Source organism: Amblyomma maculatum, chromosome 2, assembly GCF_055883805.1.
Source record: "Amblyomma maculatum isolate TAMU_Amacu chromosome 2, ASM5588380v1, whole genome shotgun sequence".
Classification (NCBI taxonomy): Eukaryota; Metazoa; Arthropoda; class Arachnida; order Ixodida; family Ixodidae; genus Amblyomma; species Amblyomma maculatum.
The window spans coordinates 51,369,969-51,390,888 of record NC_139345.1 but is presented as its reverse complement, the minus strand read 5'-3'; the positions used below and the strand labels follow the sequence as shown (position 1 = coordinate 51,390,888).

At 43.8% G+C, this 20,920-nt stretch overlaps 2 protein-coding genes across 3 annotated transcripts in view; both read right to left on the bottom strand.

Annotated features, from left to right (window-relative positions):
* LOC146198615 (putative sodium-coupled neutral amino acid transporter 11) overlaps positions 1 to 20,920 on the bottom strand; it is a 60,034-nt gene that overhangs the window by 17,923 nt on the left and 21,191 nt on the right. Inside the window, exons 3-10 of one of the 2 annotated variants that reach the window (XM_084594123.1) lie at positions 9,310 to 9,345; positions 9,016 to 9,103; positions 8,817 to 8,950; positions 6,896 to 6,971; positions 6,738 to 6,803; positions 6,555 to 6,661; positions 5,067 to 5,146; positions 4,916 to 4,986 (exon numbers count right to left, since the gene is read on the bottom strand). In XM_084594123.1, coding sequence (XP_084450249.1) covers positions 4,916 to 4,986; positions 5,067 to 5,146; positions 6,555 to 6,661; positions 6,738 to 6,803; positions 6,896 to 6,971; positions 8,817 to 8,950; positions 9,016 to 9,103; positions 9,310 to 9,345 — 658 coding nt within the window. The remainder of the gene's footprint in view (positions 1 to 4,915; positions 4,987 to 5,066; positions 5,147 to 6,554; positions 6,662 to 6,737; positions 6,804 to 6,895; positions 6,972 to 8,816; positions 8,951 to 9,015; positions 9,104 to 9,309; positions 9,346 to 20,920) is intronic. The other variant, XM_084594124.1, reaches the window with a different exon arrangement.
* Positions 32 to 3,214, bottom strand: LOC146198616 (uncharacterized). Its single transcript, XM_084594125.1, has 3 exons — positions 2,745 to 3,214; positions 1,859 to 2,015; positions 32 to 637 (listed from the first exon to the last, which is right to left on the bottom strand). The coding sequence occupies exons 1-3, from the start codon at positions 2,905 to 2,907 to the stop codon at positions 130 to 132; spliced, it is 828 nt and encodes a 275-aa protein (XP_084450251.1). The 5' UTR covers positions 2,908 to 3,214; the 3' UTR covers positions 32 to 129.

Here is a 20,920-nt window from a genome sequence, read left to right as displayed (position 1 = left end):
ATAAGATATAACAACATGTAAGGCAGAAAATAAAGCATAAGTTATAGTTAGTTGAAGGGGCACCAGGTGTTCGACAATCATCACACAGAACAAAAGAATGCATTCCAAAATTTTAGGGCTTCTACTCCTTTAAACATCTGTATCGTTAAGCTTGAATGCTTCCTCAACCAATAGTTTGTGGATTTTAAGTTTTAGGAGCTCTTTTCTACGCTCATCCACCTTACCGAGGAGGCCTTTCAAACTCAATAAGAAATGTTCGTCGTCATCTACTGACATGGCAGCTGTTTTTAGCTCATTTAGCCTATGGCGATTCGCTTGGAGCGTTGACAACATTAAATCGTCCAAGTCGCTCTTCTTTCTTTTTGTGCGCTTGTTTTTATCCGATGCAGCCGTCTCTCCTGAACAGGAAGGTACATTTGCTGCAGACCTATTATCTCCCTCATTGCTTGACTCTCTCGAAGCTTCTGGAAGGGGTGACACTTGCATAATATCCTCAGGAAGTGACATCTCCTCCTGAGTGCTATCAATGTAGAACGTGCGGCATAGACCTTCCACAGATGCAATTGAGTCATTGACTGGCTCAAGTGGCTGCTGAGTCAAAGGAACCGCAGCTGTAGGTTCGTCTCTTCTCGCCAGGCTGCGTACAGTAATGACAAAAACAAAAACACATTAGATGCCTATAGTCACACAAACTCAGGCATTATTAAAATTAGAGAGCAGTGCAATGCAAATCTGTATCACATGGGGCTGTCTTTAAACTTCCCATTAACATTGACAAGCCAATGTGCCCAATTGTACAGGCTGGCTTTAGCTTGTAAATATTCCACTCCTGGACGCTCTTTGTTAGAGTACAACTGAGCATAAAGGCTAGAAATTTTCTCTTCAGTGAATTAGGCTCCGATGAAAAACAAATTCTCCAGCACTACTTGTGACGGTACACATTTTTTTTTCTAAAAAAAAAAAAAAATCTAATGTAAACTACAACAGAGCAAGAAATTAGAAATGTGAACGAATTCGGTTCAAGCGCATGCCTGTCCACCGCAGGCAGTGTGACAGTGGCCTTGTACGCCAGCTTCCGTCCTCACGCTTCCCCAGTACTCTGCCGGCAAACGTTTGATGCTGCCGCTCACAAGAGTTCCCCAACATTCGGTCAAAGAAGCAAGGCGGTGCGTGACGCCCGCGGGTGTTTCCATCTGGCCCATAGCGGGGTGAGTCTTTTTGTTTCGGGGCGAAGGTCCTATCTCAGTCGGTACATCCTTTTATTTTTTTTTCGACAATCCCCGTTCGCACGTACTTCTGGCGCGCGGTCCTTCAGCAGCGCTTCCCACGAGATCCACTTTACGAATGTCGGAAAGGGATCTTCGAGACGTTTCGGTGCGGCGACTAAAAAGGTCGTGCAGCTGTATCTAAACAATGAGTCGGGGTGCGCAATAGACACAAACGTTCGCGAAACGCGTCCCATTAACTCCCCCCCTTCGGCAGATGCTGTTTACTTTTCGTCTTTTACGGCGGTCTTCTTTCAAACACCAGTGGGTCCACGCCAGCTCGGTTCTGCGGCCCGACCACAACCTTGCTAAGCATCGGCCTTTTGCTGCAGGGCAATACTGTTCCCTCACTTGTTGTCAACGAAGACGTCCTACAAACGCCTGGACGCCTCCGGTCGCAAAGCACTAAAGAATCTAAAACCAAAAAGGAACAGCGGGAGCATGCTTTCCTCCTGCGCAACAGCCCGGCGTAACTGCTTGCATTTCTTCGTCAAAATATTGCCGCTGCAGCTGCTTCTAAAATTATCAACCCATGCTTAGCAGCAAAATTCCACAGCTACTGACCAGCAATAAAGCAAATAATTCGCTTTTACCTTCGGCGTTGTATAGCGTCAACCAGGAACATAAGGTTTGGCATAAGGACCCATGCTTTCTCCACGTCCGCTGCGCCACTTCCAGACTTTACATACACCTTTCGTAGTCGAAGGAACTTCTGTCGCAGATAGTTCCAGCGGTGCTGTAACACTGCCGCTGCATTGAGCATAGAAAAAGAACGTGTTTATACAATGCAAACAACACATTGCAAACGGCGCACGCTGTAAGGAAGCTGGCTGCTGCCGTATTTCTAGCCGAGCATAATGTTTATGTACACCGACGTAGAAGTGAGCTATATGAACGTTTATTATGGCCTGCCAGTCTGAGTTCGGCAGGGTGGCAACAGAATCAAAAAGGGTAATGGCTTATTATGTGCGACGAAGTGATGGCATAGTCGGTCCTCATGCAGACACTCCTGCCGACTCATACTGCGAACCGTTCCCATAGACAGCCTTGAATGTTTCGGTTTACGGTTCAACTCCACACCGATGGTTGTCACATGCAGCGAATAGCACTTCTGTGCTAGATTTCGTGCTGATTTAAACTATAAATCACTGACGCACTCGTGAGAGATTTCCAAGCCCACCTCTGCACCAGAAATCGCCGCTTCACATTGTGTTAGCGACACAGCACCAACAACGCCCGAAAAACACCTTGACAGGATCCTTATCCTACCACATAAAAGCATTATTGCAAACATGTCGGTAATTAATGTTACGCAGGTATATCTGACGGGTTGCGAAAATGCACTGAAACAAATTAAACGGACAGCGCATTACCGCAAACATTATCAACACTCGCACTGCGCCATAACTTCAATTTTCTAGACGAGAGGGAGCATTTGATTGCAGTTTGTCCGCAAATGAAAAATTAAAAATCACTTACTGGTTTGATTCAATGCACTGGATATTTGCAGCCAGGCATCATTTTGTAGTTGCTTGTCACGGTGTGACTTCAGCCGCTGATCATAAAGAACCGGCCTCTGCCGTACTTCTTCGATGAGCAGCTCATCATTGCACAATGAAAACACTCCTCCTGTACTGCACATTGTAAACACAACACGAACACTGGCGAGCCGAAACAATCTAGCAGTGTCGGAACTATCAGAACGTCGAGTGGTGTCGTCTGCTATCCGCCAGCGCGCGAAGTCTGGGAGGACCGGAAGCCCAGAGACCGGAAAGGGAAAACCGAAACGGCTATGCTCATTGGTCACGTCGTAACAGACGCATCTCTACTAGTCGTAAAAGTCGCGGGTCCTCCGACATTTACGACCACGCCGGCTGCGTACGTTGCGCATTTTACGCTCAATACGACAGCAGTCTGAACAGACACGTTACGTTTTTTGCGCTTACGCTTACGATTCTTACGAATGATACGTGCGTTGCGCACGTAGTCTGAACGCGGCTTAAGATAGGCATTTTTGCACCATTTCCAAGAGAAAATTTACAAAAGTACACTTATGAGAAATTAGCCGTCATTTACGAATTATTTTCTTTGCAACTAAAAGCCACACCTTAAAACTTTCATAACTGGTAGGCACTTATGCAATAATAACACGCACTGACTTTATTTTCTACATCAAAGGGAAGCATAGGAAATTTTATGCCAGACATCGAATTTTTGACTGTAGGAGTTCTTTTCAGAAATAAACAATAAAAAACCCCAATTCCTAATTTTGCTCCACTTTCTTCAGACAGTGCTCGAGAAGAAGGCAAGAAAGGATATTGAAAAACTTGTTGCATTATTTTTTTCCTTACCACATTATGAAAGCTCAAAGTAGTCACTTTTCCAGCATTGGCAAAAACACATTAATGGTGGCCATGAAGCAGCTGCTAGTCTGTCCCTTGGTTTAAGTCCGTATATGCCATGACAGACTTTTTTTCTCAGTGGACTGTGTAAGGTAAAATCTTTTTAATAGGGCAACATCGATCTGGGACTTACCAAGCACGATGAAGTGGCACTGCTGTCACCGAGTAAAAGTAACAGTGGAGGGCACGGGCCATAATAATTCATGCAGAGAAAAGTTTGTCTTTATGTGTTACTATGCACCTTTGTCGTCATCCTTTCTTAATAAAAGCCATGAAGATCACAATATAGAACACAATTTAAGAGCCTATGTATTTCCATACCATCCACTATTTATTCCATGTGGAAATGTAGGCCGTGAAGGCACACACTAAACAAGTTTTTCAATATATTGTTCTCTTTTCACATTCAACCAATAAAGACAGCTTTTGACTCTTTATGGGTGGTAGATTTAAGAACACCATAAGAAATAGCCACTCACATTACAAAGGTGAAAATATGTAAAATTGTCATGAAAAATGTGTGTACTGATGCCCGCACCCTCCTCTTCCCAACATGTACTGATATCTGCTCTACACTTGGTTGCAAATATAGCCACACAAACTCGACAGCCTAGACAGACAACTTGAGTTGTAGGCAGTTCGCAACCGGCTTTGTAGGCTACCCGCACATCGTAGCAGACCACATCGTCAGTGCTTCTGGATTGTTCCGGTAACTGCCAACTCTTCCTGTAGGTCTTTTGTGTGATGACTAGTGCACATGGGCACTATGTGGAGCAATATATGTTGTTGTTTCAGAATTGTAAGACCCGAAATATGTCTCATGCAAAAGCACTGCTGTTTCATAGCAGTGTGAACTACACAAGTTGATCAGTTTTTGCAAAAAAAAAAACAAAAAAAAAACAAAACAAAAAAAAAAACTTTGGCACTCATTTTCTTGGCACACCTTCACTATTTACCTGACAGTAGAGCTCTGAAAGAAGGCTGCACATTCAGGACTCTTCTCAAAACAATAAAATTACTTTTCAGTAAGCCTTTAATTATCCATCCACTGTAGCCACTCAACTATGTTTCTCTGGTTAAGACAAAGTAATTCTTAGTGCAATTGTTTTGTAGTTTCCAACCAACCTCCTTTTTTCCTTGTCTGTTTTCTATTGGAACAGCTTTAACAATGCAGAAATTGCCTCAACATGCGACAGCTGCACCATAGGCGAGTGACAAAGCAAGCTATGTGGTGGAAATTTTGCTTACCAAATGCAATAACACCAATAGCCTTTGTGATGCCCTTGTCAGCGAACATATAAGAACCAGGAAGTGAGGGCCTGCAAACATTGCACAAATATAGCTTCACGGCGTTTTGGAAATACAGAGGGCACTTCGTGATTGAGATCATGCTACTTACACAGCATCCGCAAAGGTTCCTATCCGCACGACCACAAAACCCAGAATTGCAAGAATAATTATAAGTGACACCAGTGACACCTGGTTGAAGAGAAAAACATGTGACACATAGGTGATGATCAGTTGCGAGCGAGGCTGCATAATAACATCATCCATCATGTTTAGCATTTATTCATGGCTCTTGACTTTTTTTTTTTTTTTTTTTTTTTTGTTTACTACTATTTATACTGGAGGTACCTTGGCATTCAATGCATGCCTGATTCGACCATTCATAGCATTGTTCCAAGGAGGTAAGCTCACAGTAGTGCTGAAGTAGTCATGTGGAATGACACTACAGCTTTGTTTAGGGACCTGTAAGCTCATCATTGCGTGGTTTTTGAAAACCAGTTAAAGTAATTCTGCTATGGATAGAGTGTTCCAAATTTTTGAGATCAGGGCAAGTATTGATGAAAAGCAAGTATTGCCCAGTTTTACCGAGATGGTACTACTTCTACAGGTTAAAGGGCAACTCTGGAAATTTTTCGACATTCTAATATCCTAGTAAAAATTTTACTGTAGGTTTTCCTTTCTGCCCTGATGCATTCTACCAAATCTGGGCACTGTGCGATAATTCTCGCACAACACGATTTTAAAATGTGCAGTTTTCAAGCCTTCATTTGAGACTATTTCAGTGGGCAACACTGCGTTTGTGACGTCACAAACATTATATCCACGTTACTGCGCACTCCCCACATAATCGTGACATTTGGATCCTGTAATAGGCTATCTGGGGCGTTTTATGAGCTGTGTCATGATTTCCATACTTTACTTCCACCTTCCACGTGAGAGTGTTTTTTCAACACTATCTTTTCACTGTATTTTTTCAACATGTCACCGTTTCGTCAACTGGAGTGTTGTTTCTAGCCATGAAAGCAGTTTCGGTTTCCATTCGCTGTTGTTCCTTTTTAAAATATTTCTGCTTAGAACTTCAAAAAAAGTTTTTTTTGTGTTGGAGTCAGGATCCACCGAGGAATATAATGCAATCAAAAGCTGAAAATTACGGGAAAAACCACCGGAGTTGCCCTTTAAGGCATACTTTCTGCATATCATCTCGTATCTTTGATTAAAGTGAGCTCTGAACACCTCAAGTGCAAAAAAGCGTCACTGACACAGCACTTCTCTTAGAGTCATGCTCTGAAGAAAAAAAGACACAAAGGCCAACACACTATTTAAACTACAACTGTATGTGAAAAATGAAAAGTTTGTAGCCATTCTGTGCTGTGCAACAAGAATTAATCGAGCTTAACCTGAAGACTTGAAACTCTGTGCATTTCATACGAGAGCCATAGCAGATGCAGTTGTCCCAAATATTATTGCACTTTTTAATAATAACATATGGTGTATTTTCACATTCCGTGTACTTCCATCCAAAAAACTATAGTTTGTTTTAGTTTAGGATATCATGTTACTGCAGCACATAAAATGTAAAACAAAATTAGTTGGCACTTACCTTGTTGAGCTTTGATATGTTCCTGTGCAGGGAGAGTGGTAAGGTGACAAGAAGTGAAGCCATGATGACTATGAAGTGTCGATTGCCAAGGATGCTGTCAGGTGTCACTAAAAAAAACAGAGCTCACATGAAGGAAACCACAAAACTTGGCAACCAGGAGGAGCCTCCCAACTGTGCACTCACCTTTGAAGATTCGCACAAACACCTTTGTGACTGTGTCACCAATAATGACGTTGTAGCTGATCATAGCTGCAAGACAAGAAGTTTGAAAAGCTGTCCTTTGATGACATTTATATCTAAGCAGTGAGGCACTGCTGTGTGGCGGGATCAGAAATGCGTACCTATGAACGGGTAAATGAACTGCATGAAGGTCAACATGTAAAATCCTGGTAGCCCAAAGGCAGCCTGGACAAGGTCCTAAGAACGCAAAGACAAGGGTCTTTTTTTTTTTCCGTCTTTAGAAAACAAATTTTGTGCTTATTCCATGTCACACATAAAAACACACACTGAAACTGCTGCTAGTTACACTAAAATTCTAAAATCCTGCACGATGCTGGTTTTTAACTATGCTGAAGCATACACAGAAGTAGTTAATCAGAGCAAAATCAGTGTATTTTGGCAGACCTACTACTGCACTATGGCTTGAAATCTGGCAGCGTGTGGACCAAACACTCTAGATGCACGGTAATGTCAACAAGCAACATACTTGAAATCAACGTGGAAAGGATTACGCTGCTCCGGCAGTGCTCTTCATCCCCCGCGTCATCTGCTCAAAGCTTGGAAAGCATAAAGCCTGCCCTGCACGGGGTGTCTTTGCTTGGCAAGTGAAGCCATACAGCACACACTTCTTTTCCACTCTTGACAGCAACCAGATCAGTAGCCTTGCATTATAACATGCGCATCGTTATGCAGGCACTGGGGATGCAATAAAACCTGGCTCGCATAGCATGCTTTCGTATTGCTATGAGTAGATGAGGTGGTGAGGGGAGAAGGTTGACTGCTGGAACAGCGAAACCCTTTTCTCTGCTTGTCGGCCTCATCGTGCTGGTGGGCATTGCAAGTCATATTGAGCACGATAGCACTTTCAGGGCATTTCAGAATGCCTACCATTAGTGTTTTCTTTAAGTGCCTTTCCGACTGGTGTTAAACTGCTGCATTATAATGCCAGAAGTGGTGGTGGTGGACACCAGAAAATGGGCCAGTTTTGTTGGCAACTAAAAAGCTGGTGAACTAAATTGTAATAATTATGCTTGTTAACTGTGACAGAGCGAATCCTGGCTGAAACTGCACAGCCACACCTGCAAGCAAAATTGACTCAGTGGCAAACATATGCCTTGTGAGTTGAGCTGGGGGCGGTGATGGAGTAGTGGCTTAGATCAGGTGAGCACCACCTCGTTTATGTGGTGCCACCTGACTGCGACACTGAAGGTCACCTGACATGCGCCACGAAGTGATGTTTGCTTGTGGACATGGCTGAGTGAATTCGGTGGCAGCGTGATGTCACTTTGATGCACATGGCTGTCCCAAATTAGTTGCTCAATAGCAACAGCCAGAATTCCATTTTATAAATCCTAAAAACTGATATAGCATAGTGGGTGGAACAGCGCAAAGACGCGAAGCACACAAGAAGAGAAGCACAACAGACGCGCTCGTCTGCTGTGCTTCTCTTGTGTGCTTCGTGTCTGCGCTGTTCCACCCACTATGCAATTGTACCAACTCGCCCAACTGTCCATCCTACTTCAATGTAAACTGATATAACTATGACTATCAGCTATACACATCTAAGGTTTGCTCGATTTGGCTGAACTAGCTGCACTAGTTCATTGAGTGCAGCACCTTCGCAATCGTTCTTCCAGTGTGGCGCGTGACCCCTGCACCTTGCTATTTCTTTTGCAAAGGTGCAGGCCTAGCTCAGCGCGAGTTCACCGAATCTCTGAACTGGCCAGTTGCCAAGTGCAGTGAGTGCAGCAAACCAACTGCACTGACTATCTGCATTACAAAGGAGTAATTGGCATTAACATTTTTTTTTTTCACATTCTTGGCAAGCTTTACTGATACGCTCTGTATATGTGGCTACATTCTTTATCCAACTATTTCTTTTCTAAAACATGCAAATTCTTCATTTCACCTAGTGCATCAGCATTGACTGCGCACAAATAAAAAAAAAGTCACAGAAAAGACATCCTCAAGTTTTCGCTGAATACTTTAGTTACAGTGAATAGGTAACTACGGTGGATCTACAGTGAATGAAAGTTAACCAACCTGATATGTTGATGTGCCTGTTGCGATGCCAGCCTTGATTAAGATGCACAAAGAGTAATCAGTAACGACCGCAAACATTATCAGAAGAATGAGTCCCATTCCAAAGCCAGCTTGCCTCAGTGCATATGCAACTCCTGTTTTGTGAAAAACGCGAGCATTAAACACTGCAGTGTATCATATGGTGGAGCTTGTAGCTTACCTACAACTCCAGATCCAATGATGCTGTTGATGAAGTTGAAGCTCGTTTGTAATAAGCTGCTAGTTTCCTGAGAAGCTGTGCCATCCTCCTAAATGATAAGATGGTGTTGTAAATACTTCCGCACTTATGCAGAACAGTTATCCACAGAAACGTACATGGCATTAAAATGGTGGCAGCAGTATCCATTCAATTCTTGCATGCAGGAGAATAAAAAAATAACGCTTTTTATAAAAAACAGATGTGCATTTTTGGAAACGGAATTTTTAGTTAATGAATAATGTAAGCAGTTCATACCAGGACAAGCTGTTTTGTGTCAGTGCTGTCATCACTCTGGAAGCAGAACATTGAAAGAGAGAGAGCAAAAGAGAATTTATGGCAAAGCAACGTAGAAAGGTCAGTATGAAGAGAAAATGAATGTTGCTTGTGCCACACATGCACAAAAAATTGATTGATACACCTGTCATGCCTTGTGGATAAACTTAATGCCACTCACCCTAACACCATTCAAAGTCAAGTAAATTTGGTAAAAGTCACTCATAAAGTACATGCAGAATGACGTATAACTGGCTTGTCTGAATTAAATGAACCTGACACTTTCACAGCAATTTATTGTATCTGGCTTTATTTTTATTGGTACTTCTTGCTTGCACTGCTTTGTTGTCTGCTATGAACTGAATTCGTGGCCAGTTTTAACTTACCATAAACAGAATTTTTTTGCAATATGAATTTAAGTTAAGTTTACATAATATTGATATTACATTCTGTTATAAAATAAACTCTGACATCACCATATTGCATGGAGTGAAATTCCAGACATGTAACACTCTAAGAAGGGAATTAACAATTAACAAGCCTGTTTGTTTGGAGTGGTTAATTTGAATGGTTGCACTATAAGTTATTTACATAGAATAATCGAAGGCGAACTGAACCAAATTTTTCACATCGGAGACCTTAAACAATAACATGAGTCTGTACAGGAGCATAGGAAAGATGGTTAAATAAATCATTAGAAAGATCAAAACTACAGATGTATGTGCAATGTCTCAGTAAAGCTATTATGTGTTAGTATCCCAACATCGCAATAAGTTTTGCGGCAGCTTTTTGAAAAAAATATTGGGGGGCACGAAGCTCTGCCGCAAATAACGGCGTGATAGCCACATGTAGCCTTCTCAAACGAAGACACGCAGTTTAAACTGTGAAGCCCACCTCCGAGCGGAGAACGCAGAATGTGGCACGCCCACATTGAACGTAGGTTCAGTACAGATAAATGAATCTGAGATAGCGCGCAATTTATACTCCTCACGCGCCATCTTTTGAGGCAGTGGCGTCGATAAGATTGAGGGAGTGCTAGCGATTGTCCGCATGCCGGCGCCACTATGGACCATTCCATGACCCCCAGAGAAGCCGATTTGACTTATCTGTTAAGGGAGGCAAGTGTCAACTCTTTCCTGTGCTACGAGCAGCCCAACACCCCAAATATGGCAGCGACCTTCACCCCTTTGTAAAATCGTGTATGTGCCACGTAAAGCAAAATATATGAAATGCTAACATGCACTTTGCAACTCTCCTTGTATTGGTTACCTCTCCAATTACACTAATTTGCATACAATCATAACATACCGCTTTACGTGAAAGACCACGCGACATGCATATAAACCCTGCTCATTCATAAACCGTATCGGGGAGACAACCTGGGCCAGGGGGCGCTGCGCCGCTCTGTGCGTCAGCGCCCTCCGTGGAGACCTCGGCAAAACCTCCGCGCAGCGCGGCCGCGCGGCCGCTGTATTGAAACGCATGTTGTCTCTACTCCGCGCTGCATTCCAGCGCGTGTTTACACGCACGCGCGCGGTTGTTTCTCTCTTCCTCCGGTTGCGTTCTGGTCGCCGTCGTGTTCCAACAAAGGGAGCAAAAAAAAAAATGAGACCGTGAATGAAAAAATGATGGCGCGCTTTTTCGCAAAACTTGTGTGGTACAAAGTAACGGGGTGGTTGTTGGACCCCCTTTTATTTAAGTCAGTCGCATTCTCATATGCGATCCTGCTTCCAGAGCTCAAATGACTGAACTGGATTGCATAGAGAGACTGCAGAATTACGAAAACAAATGTATCCCTGGAGAACTGTCCCCTGCACCGAAAGTCGTCACGCATTTCCTCGGTGTTCGTCTCGTGGAGAGAGGAAACTGTCGCAAAAATGGCATGCCTCGGCTTCTTGACAGTGACCTAGGTCGTTAGAAACCCCTCAGCGTTAAAGGTTGATAGGTCATTGATTTCGGATGGCGGCGCCGCAGCAGCGAACTTCCCTTTGCCGCTGTCAGCATGAACCAAAGGGTAGGGCAGCATGCTTTGTGCCTTTATAGAGAACACGTCCAAAAACGTGGCGAAAACAGGCACCATAGCGCCGGTAGCATCCTGTATAGTTGTCACCCTGCTGAAGCGAATGGGTCATTATAGGTGGCAATGTCTACTTTTGTTGACCTTGTTGGGTAGTTGCCTAAAACGTCTGTCCCCAAAGAGTTGAATGGACCCCTTTCAAATGAGCAGTCAAGAGGGGAAGGAAGCTCCCCAACTGGCGCTCCAAGCACTCTTCGCTGTGTACACGCGTATCAATAATTCTCCACTAGAAGGCTGGACCCTTCATTCTCTGAATAGCATGGACAGAGACATCGAGGCTTCCGCATTATTCTTTACTTTCCCACACCTTAACATATAAGAGGTGCTGCCTCAAGTCCCTCAAAATACCTGTCGCTTGCCTCTCGCCTTCGAGTAGCGAATCCGCATTCATGCTTTTGTTTTTTTTATGTCTGAGCCTGCAAACAAGCGCTTTTTGAAAACAATGTTTGCGGCGATCAATTAATTATTTTTTCGCTTTCGAAAGAAGCACCGATAAAAAACACGTTTCCAACAGGTCTCTTTGTCAGTTCGAGAACCGAAAAAAGCAAAAATAAGAAACCCCACTGGGGAAGAGAGCCGTCCCCTTTGTCATTCTCCTGCTCGGCGTGCACGTGCGGCTGCACTTGGCACGCGAGCGGGCTATCCGCAGACAACCGTGCAACACTGTAGCCATGCGCTGCGCGAGGGCGGCTGCGCGTAGGCACGGCCCAATGTTAGTAGACATGGCCAGTCTAGAGGGAGAGTGCACGCTCAAGCGCGCTGCGCGCTCTTCCTCGAGAGTCGAGACCGGCCATGGCGTAGGTTTTGTAGTTCCTCTCCGCTCCGTCAGAAACCGAGCGCCGGCGTCGCGGAGCAATTGGGCCTATAAGCCGTTAGCGTGTCTGGCTCGTACGTAGCACAAAAGCCATGGGTTTGAGTTCTGCCTCATTCATCTGACACATGAGGCGACCTTTAATTTGCATTGCACGTGTCATTATATTCAATCGTTATATTTACTTATATTTCTCATATTCACGTCAAAATGCTCGTGGAGGAGGAGGAGGAAAACTTTATTAAAGAAGAGGTCGTAGGCGCGGGGTGGGTTGGCGTTCCCGTCACCGCGGTGGGCTCCTCTTCTAGGCCGGACTCCAGGTGGCCGACTGACGATGTCGTTCGACGACCTCTTCGGCTCGCTCCGTGACTCGGAGTTGAACCTCCGGGTCGGAGCTGAGCAGCGCGGCGCCCCACTGAGATTGGGTAGAGAGCTGCAGACTCTGTGATGGCTTGTCTTGATTACATGAGTATAGGATGTGTGGTGTGTCTGCCTTTTGATGTCCACAGAGAGAACAGACAGGGCTGAACTGCTCTGGGAACCATAGTACATGTACGGATTAAAGAAAGTGTCTGTTTGAAGCTGCCGCCAGGTGACTTGTGTTTTACTTAGAGATCGATGTGGTTCTGGGAAGATTTGTCTTTCTTTCTTGAAGTGGGTAGTAATTTCTTTGTAGGTTGTCATCCGCTCCCTAGTCGACCTGAGCTCAGGGCAGCGCACCTCCCGGTTAACTACGAATCCTCGGGCAAATTGGTGCGCTGCCTCGTTCCCAGGATAGTCCGAATGGGCAGGGACCCAGATCAATGTGATAATGCGGGTATGGGAGATTTTTTGTAAGATTTTGATAGCTGCGGAGTGGGCCCTTCCTTTTGCAAAATTTCGAATTGCGGTTTTGTAGTCGCTAAGGATGTATTTGGCAGTGGTGGAGGTAATGGCTAAAGCTATGGCAGCCTCTTCGGCCTCCTCCGGAAATTTTGTTTTATTGATTGTCGCCGATGCGAGGGGAGAGCCTCGATGATTGACAATTGCCAGGGAAAAGGCATCTCTGTCCACATGTTCTGCCACGTCCACGTGCGCCGTGTCTTTTTGTACTGAAAATCTTTCGTGTATTTTTTGTGCTCTAGCCCTTCTTCCGTCCATATCATATTCTGGATGCATGTTTTTAGGCAGAGGACGGACTATTAATTGCTCGCGCACGTGTCTTGGAATCGGCAAAGTGTGGGCCCGGGTCCCTTCATATTGTATTCCTGCTTTTGTTAGGATGAAACGTCCCGTTTCAGTGCTTGATAGTCGTTCGTACTGTGCGGTGAGGTGTGCTTCCACCATTTCCGCTAAGGTGTCATGAATTCCTAACTTTAGTAGTGTTTCATTTGGGGTATGACGAGGGAGGTTAAGCGCAATTTTATAGGACTGCCTAATTAGTGAATCCAGGTCGTCTCTTTCTCTAACTGTGAGGGTGACGTATGGTGTAGAGTAGATAACTCTGCTAAGAACGAAGGCTTCTACTAGTTTCCTGGTCTCAGCTTCTTTAACTCCTCCACGCCTATTCGCGATTCGTCTGAGGAGGAGGGAAATTTAGTTGACGATGTTTTTCAATTTCTTAATTAGTGTGTCGTTTTTTTGGTTTGACTGTATGAGCATTCCCAAGATTCTTAGTGTTTCCACTTCTTGGATGGCTGCTCCTTCCGCGAAGATTTTGATCGCAGGCGCTTTACTCTTTCTTTGACGCTTTGGGTGTAGAATGAGTAACTCAGATTTCTGGGGGGAACACGCGAGTCCCGCGGCTTGCGCCTCCTCTACGACTACGTCTACCGCTTGTTGTAGCGTATCTTGTATCGTGCCAATACTCCCCTTGGTGGTCCAAAGGGTGATATCGTCCGTGTACAAAGAGTGTTCTAGGTCTGTGATTCTTGCGAGTTCGTGTGCCATTTTGATTAGGGTTATATTGAATAAAAAGAGGGAGAGGACCGATCCTTGCAGAGTTCCTCTATCTCCTAAAGTGAAAGTGTCGGATTTGATAGTGCCAATTTGAATTTTAGCCGTCCTATCGGAGAGAAAGTCTTTGATGTAGTTAAACGTTCTTGCGCCTACATTCAGCAGTGAAAGAGATTCTAGGATTGCTTTGTGTTTAACGTTATCGAAGGCTTTGGTTAAATCTAGGGCTAGGATTGCCCTGGTACTCCTTTCTTGCTCATGAGATAGGACTTCGTTTGCTAGTCTTAGCATCATATCCTGTGTTGATAAATGTGGTCTAAAACCGACCATAGTGTTTGGATATAAATTCTCTTTTTGCATGCGGGACTGGAGTCTGTCTAGTATGACGTGCTCTATCAGTTTTCCTATGCAAGAAGTAAGCGAAATAGGTCTGAGGTTTTCGAGCGTGAGCTTTTTGCCAGGTTTTGGGATGAATTTAATGATGCCATGTTTCCAAGACGCTAGGAGTTTTCCCTCCCTCCAACACTCGTTCGCAAAGTCCGCGAGGGCTGTGATAGAAGCGTCGTCTAGATTTCTGAGTGTCTTATTGTTAATGCCGTCCTCTCCTGGGGCAGATGTTGTATCTTAAAGAGGGCTGCTCTTATTTCCGCCATTGTTATGTCAGCATCCAGGATGGAGTTAGGCTCTCCTTTACAATTGGGCAGGGACTTCGTCTCACGGGTTGTGCAGAAGTATTTCTGCTGTAGAGTCTCTATAATATCTTGATTTGTGCCTGGGTCTATGTTTAAAATTTTGGTGATTTCCTTTTGAGTGGTAGCTTTGTTGGATTCCGGATCAAGGAGATGCCGCAGAAGATTCCACGTCTGCCTCGTGCCTAGATTGCCATTCACATTTTCACAGATATGGCTCCACTGCTGTCTCGCTAGTTCTGCGGTGTGGTGTTGAATTTCTTTCGCGAGTGCGACGATCCTGTTTTGAAATTTTGAACATTTTGAAACTTTGAAATTTCCGCGCAAGGTCGTGCGGTTGTGACGTCGCAACCCTGCCGACCAACAAGAGCTGTGTTTGATTCAGCCGTGGTTCTCTGCACCACCAGAACCGGTTCACGGTGCGCTGCACAAAGCACTTGATTCACAGCGTTCCCTGCACCATCGTCTGCGATTGATTTTGGTATTTTTATGGTGGCGGTATTTTGGTTAGGGAGCCGGTGACATCTCCTGCCGGGGTTGCCTATTTTGGCCAAAAACCACCGTCAAGCTTGGTGGGCCACCATTTTGGTCTCCAGCTTAAGAGTAGCACACTTTGTATATGTAGAACCAGGGTGAGCTAAGGGGAGAAAATGGCCGAATTAACTGATGAGGAACATTACGTGTATTTTCGTGGGGACCACAGCTTGGTAATTAAACCAAAATGATATTCCTGAGTAGAAAATATCGTTAGCCGACGCACTGTTTCAATGTGTATCATTACTTGGTTGATGAGCATCGTGTACCTAATGTATAGGTAAAGTGTCCACGGCCACTGTGTAGTTGTGTTTTATTCTAACTACAATGCCACGACTGCTATATAAACTGAAAGCTTATGCCTAGTATAATAGCAATAAAATTGTTATAGGTACAACAGTTAATTAGTTAATTGTGAATAAAAATGAACTTAGTGCTGCAATATCAAGTAATATATTGTTGGATACCTTGCGTCGACTATAATTTCACTTGACTATTTGCAATTGCTAATTACTTGCCATTCGTTAACTGTGATTAAAAATTGATCTGACTAGCGCCATCATATATCATTGGATAGCTTATACAGAGCATGTTTGCACTACACTAATTGCCAGTTTAGTTAAAAACTGTTGATATTAAATTGTGATTAACATTTGAACTCCCCTTTAGTTATTTTTAGTTAAATGTCGTTAATTAGATAATTGTGATTATCACTTGAACTTTAGACTACAATGCCAAGTCATATATCAGAGGATAGCTTATATCTAGCACAATTGCAATACACTGACTGCCTGTATTTGTTAATTGCCGCTATTTAATTACCTATGATTAAAAGTAACTTCAGACTAGCATCAAGTCATATAATTGGATAACTTATACAGAGCACGTTTGCACTACACTAATAGCCGGTTAAGTTAAGAACTGTTAACTAAACATTTGGACTCTTCTTTAGTTAATTTTAGTTAATCACTGCCAATTAGATAATTGTAATTACCACTTGAACTTTAGGCTACAATGCCAAGTCATATATCAAAGGATAGCTTGTATCTAGCACAATTGCAATACACTAATTGCCGGTATTTGTTAATAGCCATTATCTAATTAATTATGATTAAAAGTAACTTCACACTCTAGAATCAAGTCAGCACTGGATAGCTTATACAGAGCATGTTTGCACTACACTAATTGCCGTTCTAGTTAAGAATTATTAACTAGTAATGGTGATTAACATTTGAACTTTGGATTTTAGTTAATGTTAGTTAATCACCATTAATTATATAATTGTGATATAACACTTGAAATTTAGGCTACATTGAGTCATATCATAGGATAGCTTATATCCATCACGATAGCAATACACTAATTGCCGGTCTTTGTTAATTACCGTTATTCAATGAACTGATTAAATATTTAACTTCAGATTACAGCATCAAGCCATATATCATTGGATAGCTTATGCAGAGCATGTTTGCACTGCACTGATTGCTGGTTTAGTTAAGAACTGTTAACTAGATAATGGCGAATTTTAGTTAATATTAGTTAATGACCGTTAATTAGATAATTGCGATTAACACTTGAAATTTAGGCTACGTCGTCTTATATCACAGGATAGCTTATATCCATCACAATTGCAATGAGCTAATCACCCGTCATTGTTAATTGCCGTTAATTACATAATTATGATTACCGCTTGACCTTAAAGCTACCTTAAAGTCATATATCACAGGATAGCTTATATGTGGCACAATCGCAATGCACTAATTACCGGTCTTTGTTGATTTCCATTATTTAATTTGAATAAATATTGAACATCAGTCTATAGCATGAATTTATATATCATTGGACAGCTTATAGCGAGAATGTTTGCAGTACACTAATTACAGGCTTTAATTAAAAACGGTTAACTTAGTTCTAAATAATGCTTGAACTTTAAGTTACGTCAAGTCATATATCGCAGGATAGCTTTTACGTGGCATATTCCAGTACACTAATTTTAGGTCTTCGTTATTAGCCGTTAATTAGTTAATTGTGATTAACATTTGTACTTTTGGCTACACCAAGTAATATCAGGGGGTATCTTATATCAAGTATGATTGCAGTATGCTCATTGGCGGCCTTTGTCTATAATCGCCCAAACAGTGAATTGTAAGTAATAAAAATTGTTGAGTGCATTTTTCGTTTTTATCTTTCCTACATTGTTACTTAGCATCAGCAAACATTGGCTCTCCATTCTGAACAATTTAACTCCTTTGAAACTCCTTTTTCCGAGATTTTATTTTAGAGCGCAGCTCTTTGGCGCCCGTTCCTGGGTTTCGCGTCTGCGTCAGCCGCGTCGGCCTCGTAACCAGCTCCGCCCCCTTTCATCCCCCCAGCTCGAGCCGACGCTTCGGCAACCGGAGCCTCGCAAGAAGAGGGGGGAGGGGGTACACTCAGCGGCGAACGATAGGGGCACGAGCGCGCGCAGCAACCGGAGAACACGAGGAAAAGAAACGGGGGGGGGGGGGGGTATCGCCGGAGGCAGCGCTAGTAGCGACTGACTGATGCCGCCGCCGCCGCTAGCGAGTCAAGACAACGTGACTGCGTAAATTAAATTGGTTCACAGGAAGGGAAAGGCGCAGTAACTGTCACACTTGCTCTGTGGACACCCGAACCGCGCCGTAAGGGAAGGGAGGAAGATGGGAATGAAAGTGGAAAGAGAGAAAGAGGAACACCGTCACCGCCATACAGAAAGAGGAGGAGGGGGTCCCCCTCTTCCTGCGTGGCGGCGAGGGTGCTCTCTGATTGCCGAAACGCCGGCTCGCTATTAGCGGATCACGGTGCGTGCATCCCGTTCTCACTCGCTTCACTCGCTAGCGGCATCAGTCAGTCGCTGCTATCTGATCGTCGCGCAATGTTCCTATGGGCCCACGCGCTGCTTCCCGCAGCCTCCCGATAACTCAATTGCTCTCTCCCTTTCTCCGACCACAAAGCTTCTTTCATGACAGCCAAGAACTGTTAGTGGAGTGTTTTTTGAAGGGATACGTGTGAAAATTAAAAAAAAAATTATCTGTAATTGTACATTCGTGTCTTGCTCGAAATCTTTGCCTCAATCTATCGAAAAGGTGAAACAGGTGATGAGCTGCGCTCAAATTTCGCATTAGGAAATAACATAATCGTGGGTAATTTTTTTTTCAAAGTATTTCAATTAATTGATCAGTTACACACTATGCATTTATTAATCAGCATCAACAAGCATCTGATTTTCATTCTGTACGTTTGACAGCTTTTAAACCCCATTGACTAATTTTCATTTAGAGAATATTTCAATCCTTAATTAAAATTAATTAAATTAGTTAAATATAATTAGATAATTTTCCTTATTAGCCTCACCAAACATTGGCTTTTCTTTTGGAGCACTTCCACACCTTTGAACCCCCTTTTCCAAGTTTTCATCTTTCCAATTAATTCAATTACTTAATTGTTCAATTATAAAGTCTAAACTTTCTTAATTAGCCTCATCAAGCATTGGTTTTTCATTGTGAGCATTTTCACCGCCTATCATAAACAATCAGTCATCAATCACTAGAACCACAAATTACCATGATACGATTTTTTACACGGCCCCCGATTATTTCCAGACGTTACAACAACTACTACTATTTCTACTATGCCGATGGCTTTTCTGCCGAATGAGCTGTATAAAATGCATCACTTAATATTTACCGCAGTGCGCAAATATTTCATGCAGATAGCAGCGAAGAAAAAAATCAGACCGCCGCAATGTACGAGCGCCAACGCTCTCCATGCGGAGCGCCCGGCCGCGCCGGTCCAGTTGGGACCAAAATGGCGCCGCTAGTTCATCTGGCAACACTGGTATTTAGCAGGCGGCGGTAAGTGCCCCTTCAAAGGATGGCACCACCGGGCGCCGCGGCGCAAGATGTAGGCTCCCTAATTTTGGTGCAGTCGTGGTGCCGCTCTGGTGCAAAGAACCGCGGCACCCTCCGAGGAGGAGGTGCAGAAAAGTGGTACACGTGTTGACGGCGCTAGCAAACGACGCGCGCTGCCGACGAGATGCTCGTAAACATCTTGGTCCACTTAGGGAGATTTTTTCTCGTCGTCGACGGATCAAGCTTCGTCATTATCCGGGAAAATGGCGAGTTCCTCTAAGGTCTCTAGAGACAACCTGAATAGCCTCCTGGGTTCAAAGCTGAAATATCTAGCAAGAGCGCTTCAGTTGTACGGGAATTTGCTAAATTGCGGTCTGTCCAGTCGATCGGTCTCGGTCAGACCACAGTTGCCGTGAAGGAAAGCACGGCGTCGGCCCGCGGGTTCCCCGTCCTCACTGTCAGAGGACTCCAGAAATTCCTTAAAAGTGACTTCGACGATGCTGTCGACCATGGCCGCGCGAGGCACAAAAATAACCGCACCCCGAGAACTTACAGCTCGCGGCCAACGGAAACGAGCGAGCAGACGACAAGGCTCGATTGAAAATGTCGCACCAGTAATGTGTGGTGCTGCTGACGCGCTGCACCTGAACCAAAGAACTGGAACTGCACCTCGCCGGTACCTGACTGGCACGAGCGCAACTTTTTCAGAATTGGTGCTGAGAACCAGTTCTAAATAGAACAGACCTAAGGATTTTTCACTCGGGTCCAATCGCTGACGACGTCGGATTTTCAGCGACACGGGTGAAACCGCCGAACCGTGCACGGATAACGCTGAGGCTAAATTTTCTGCAGAATGGGGCCTACCTTATATTTTATTTATTTTTATTTGGGGGATATTACAAACTGCAGACTAAGTAGGTTTATAAAAATGCTATGAAGGATGCCCTGTGGCAATAAACATAAAGTTGGTTTATGCGGGAAAAGGTTCAGCAGCTACAGAATATAACACAACCCGAAGCAATACAGCGATTACACATCACAGTATATAGCACAGGAATAACTCCTCTAAAGAAAATGGCCAATAGGGGGAAAGCAAACGATGCAAGTTATTCGCAAAATCCGGGAAGAGAAAAATGCTGCGGGGAAGGCAGTTCCATTCGGTTGCTGTTTTCGGGAAGAAACTGCTGGTATGAATTTGTTGTAGAAAATAATGATGATTTTCTATGAATGAATGTCTACCTTACGCTGGACATGTTCGAATTTCGATTTGGAGGACATTTCATTAATAAGAGATCTCACGCTATTGCAGCATATTCTAATTTGGACCTTATGCAACCGATGCCAGATTTTACTTTAAAAACCGCAACTTCTTTGAGCGGATGTGCAAATTTAGATAATCAGACCAGAGGTCCGACTCTCGAAAATCGCCTTCGCCTGTCAGCGCCATATTGCCTCTCTGATTAGTCCGGGCTCCAAATTTGTGGCAGTGACGACAAAATGACGTGATCTTGAAAGTTAATTAGGCTATTCGAGACCACGTCATTTTGACGCCAACGCAGAAGATGACTACCCCTAAACTGACGGTCTCGCGCCACAAGTTTGAAGCATGCGACTCGCAATTTTAAGGGCCAATCAGAGAGGCAATATGGTGCTGACAGTTCAAGGCGGATTTCAAGAATCG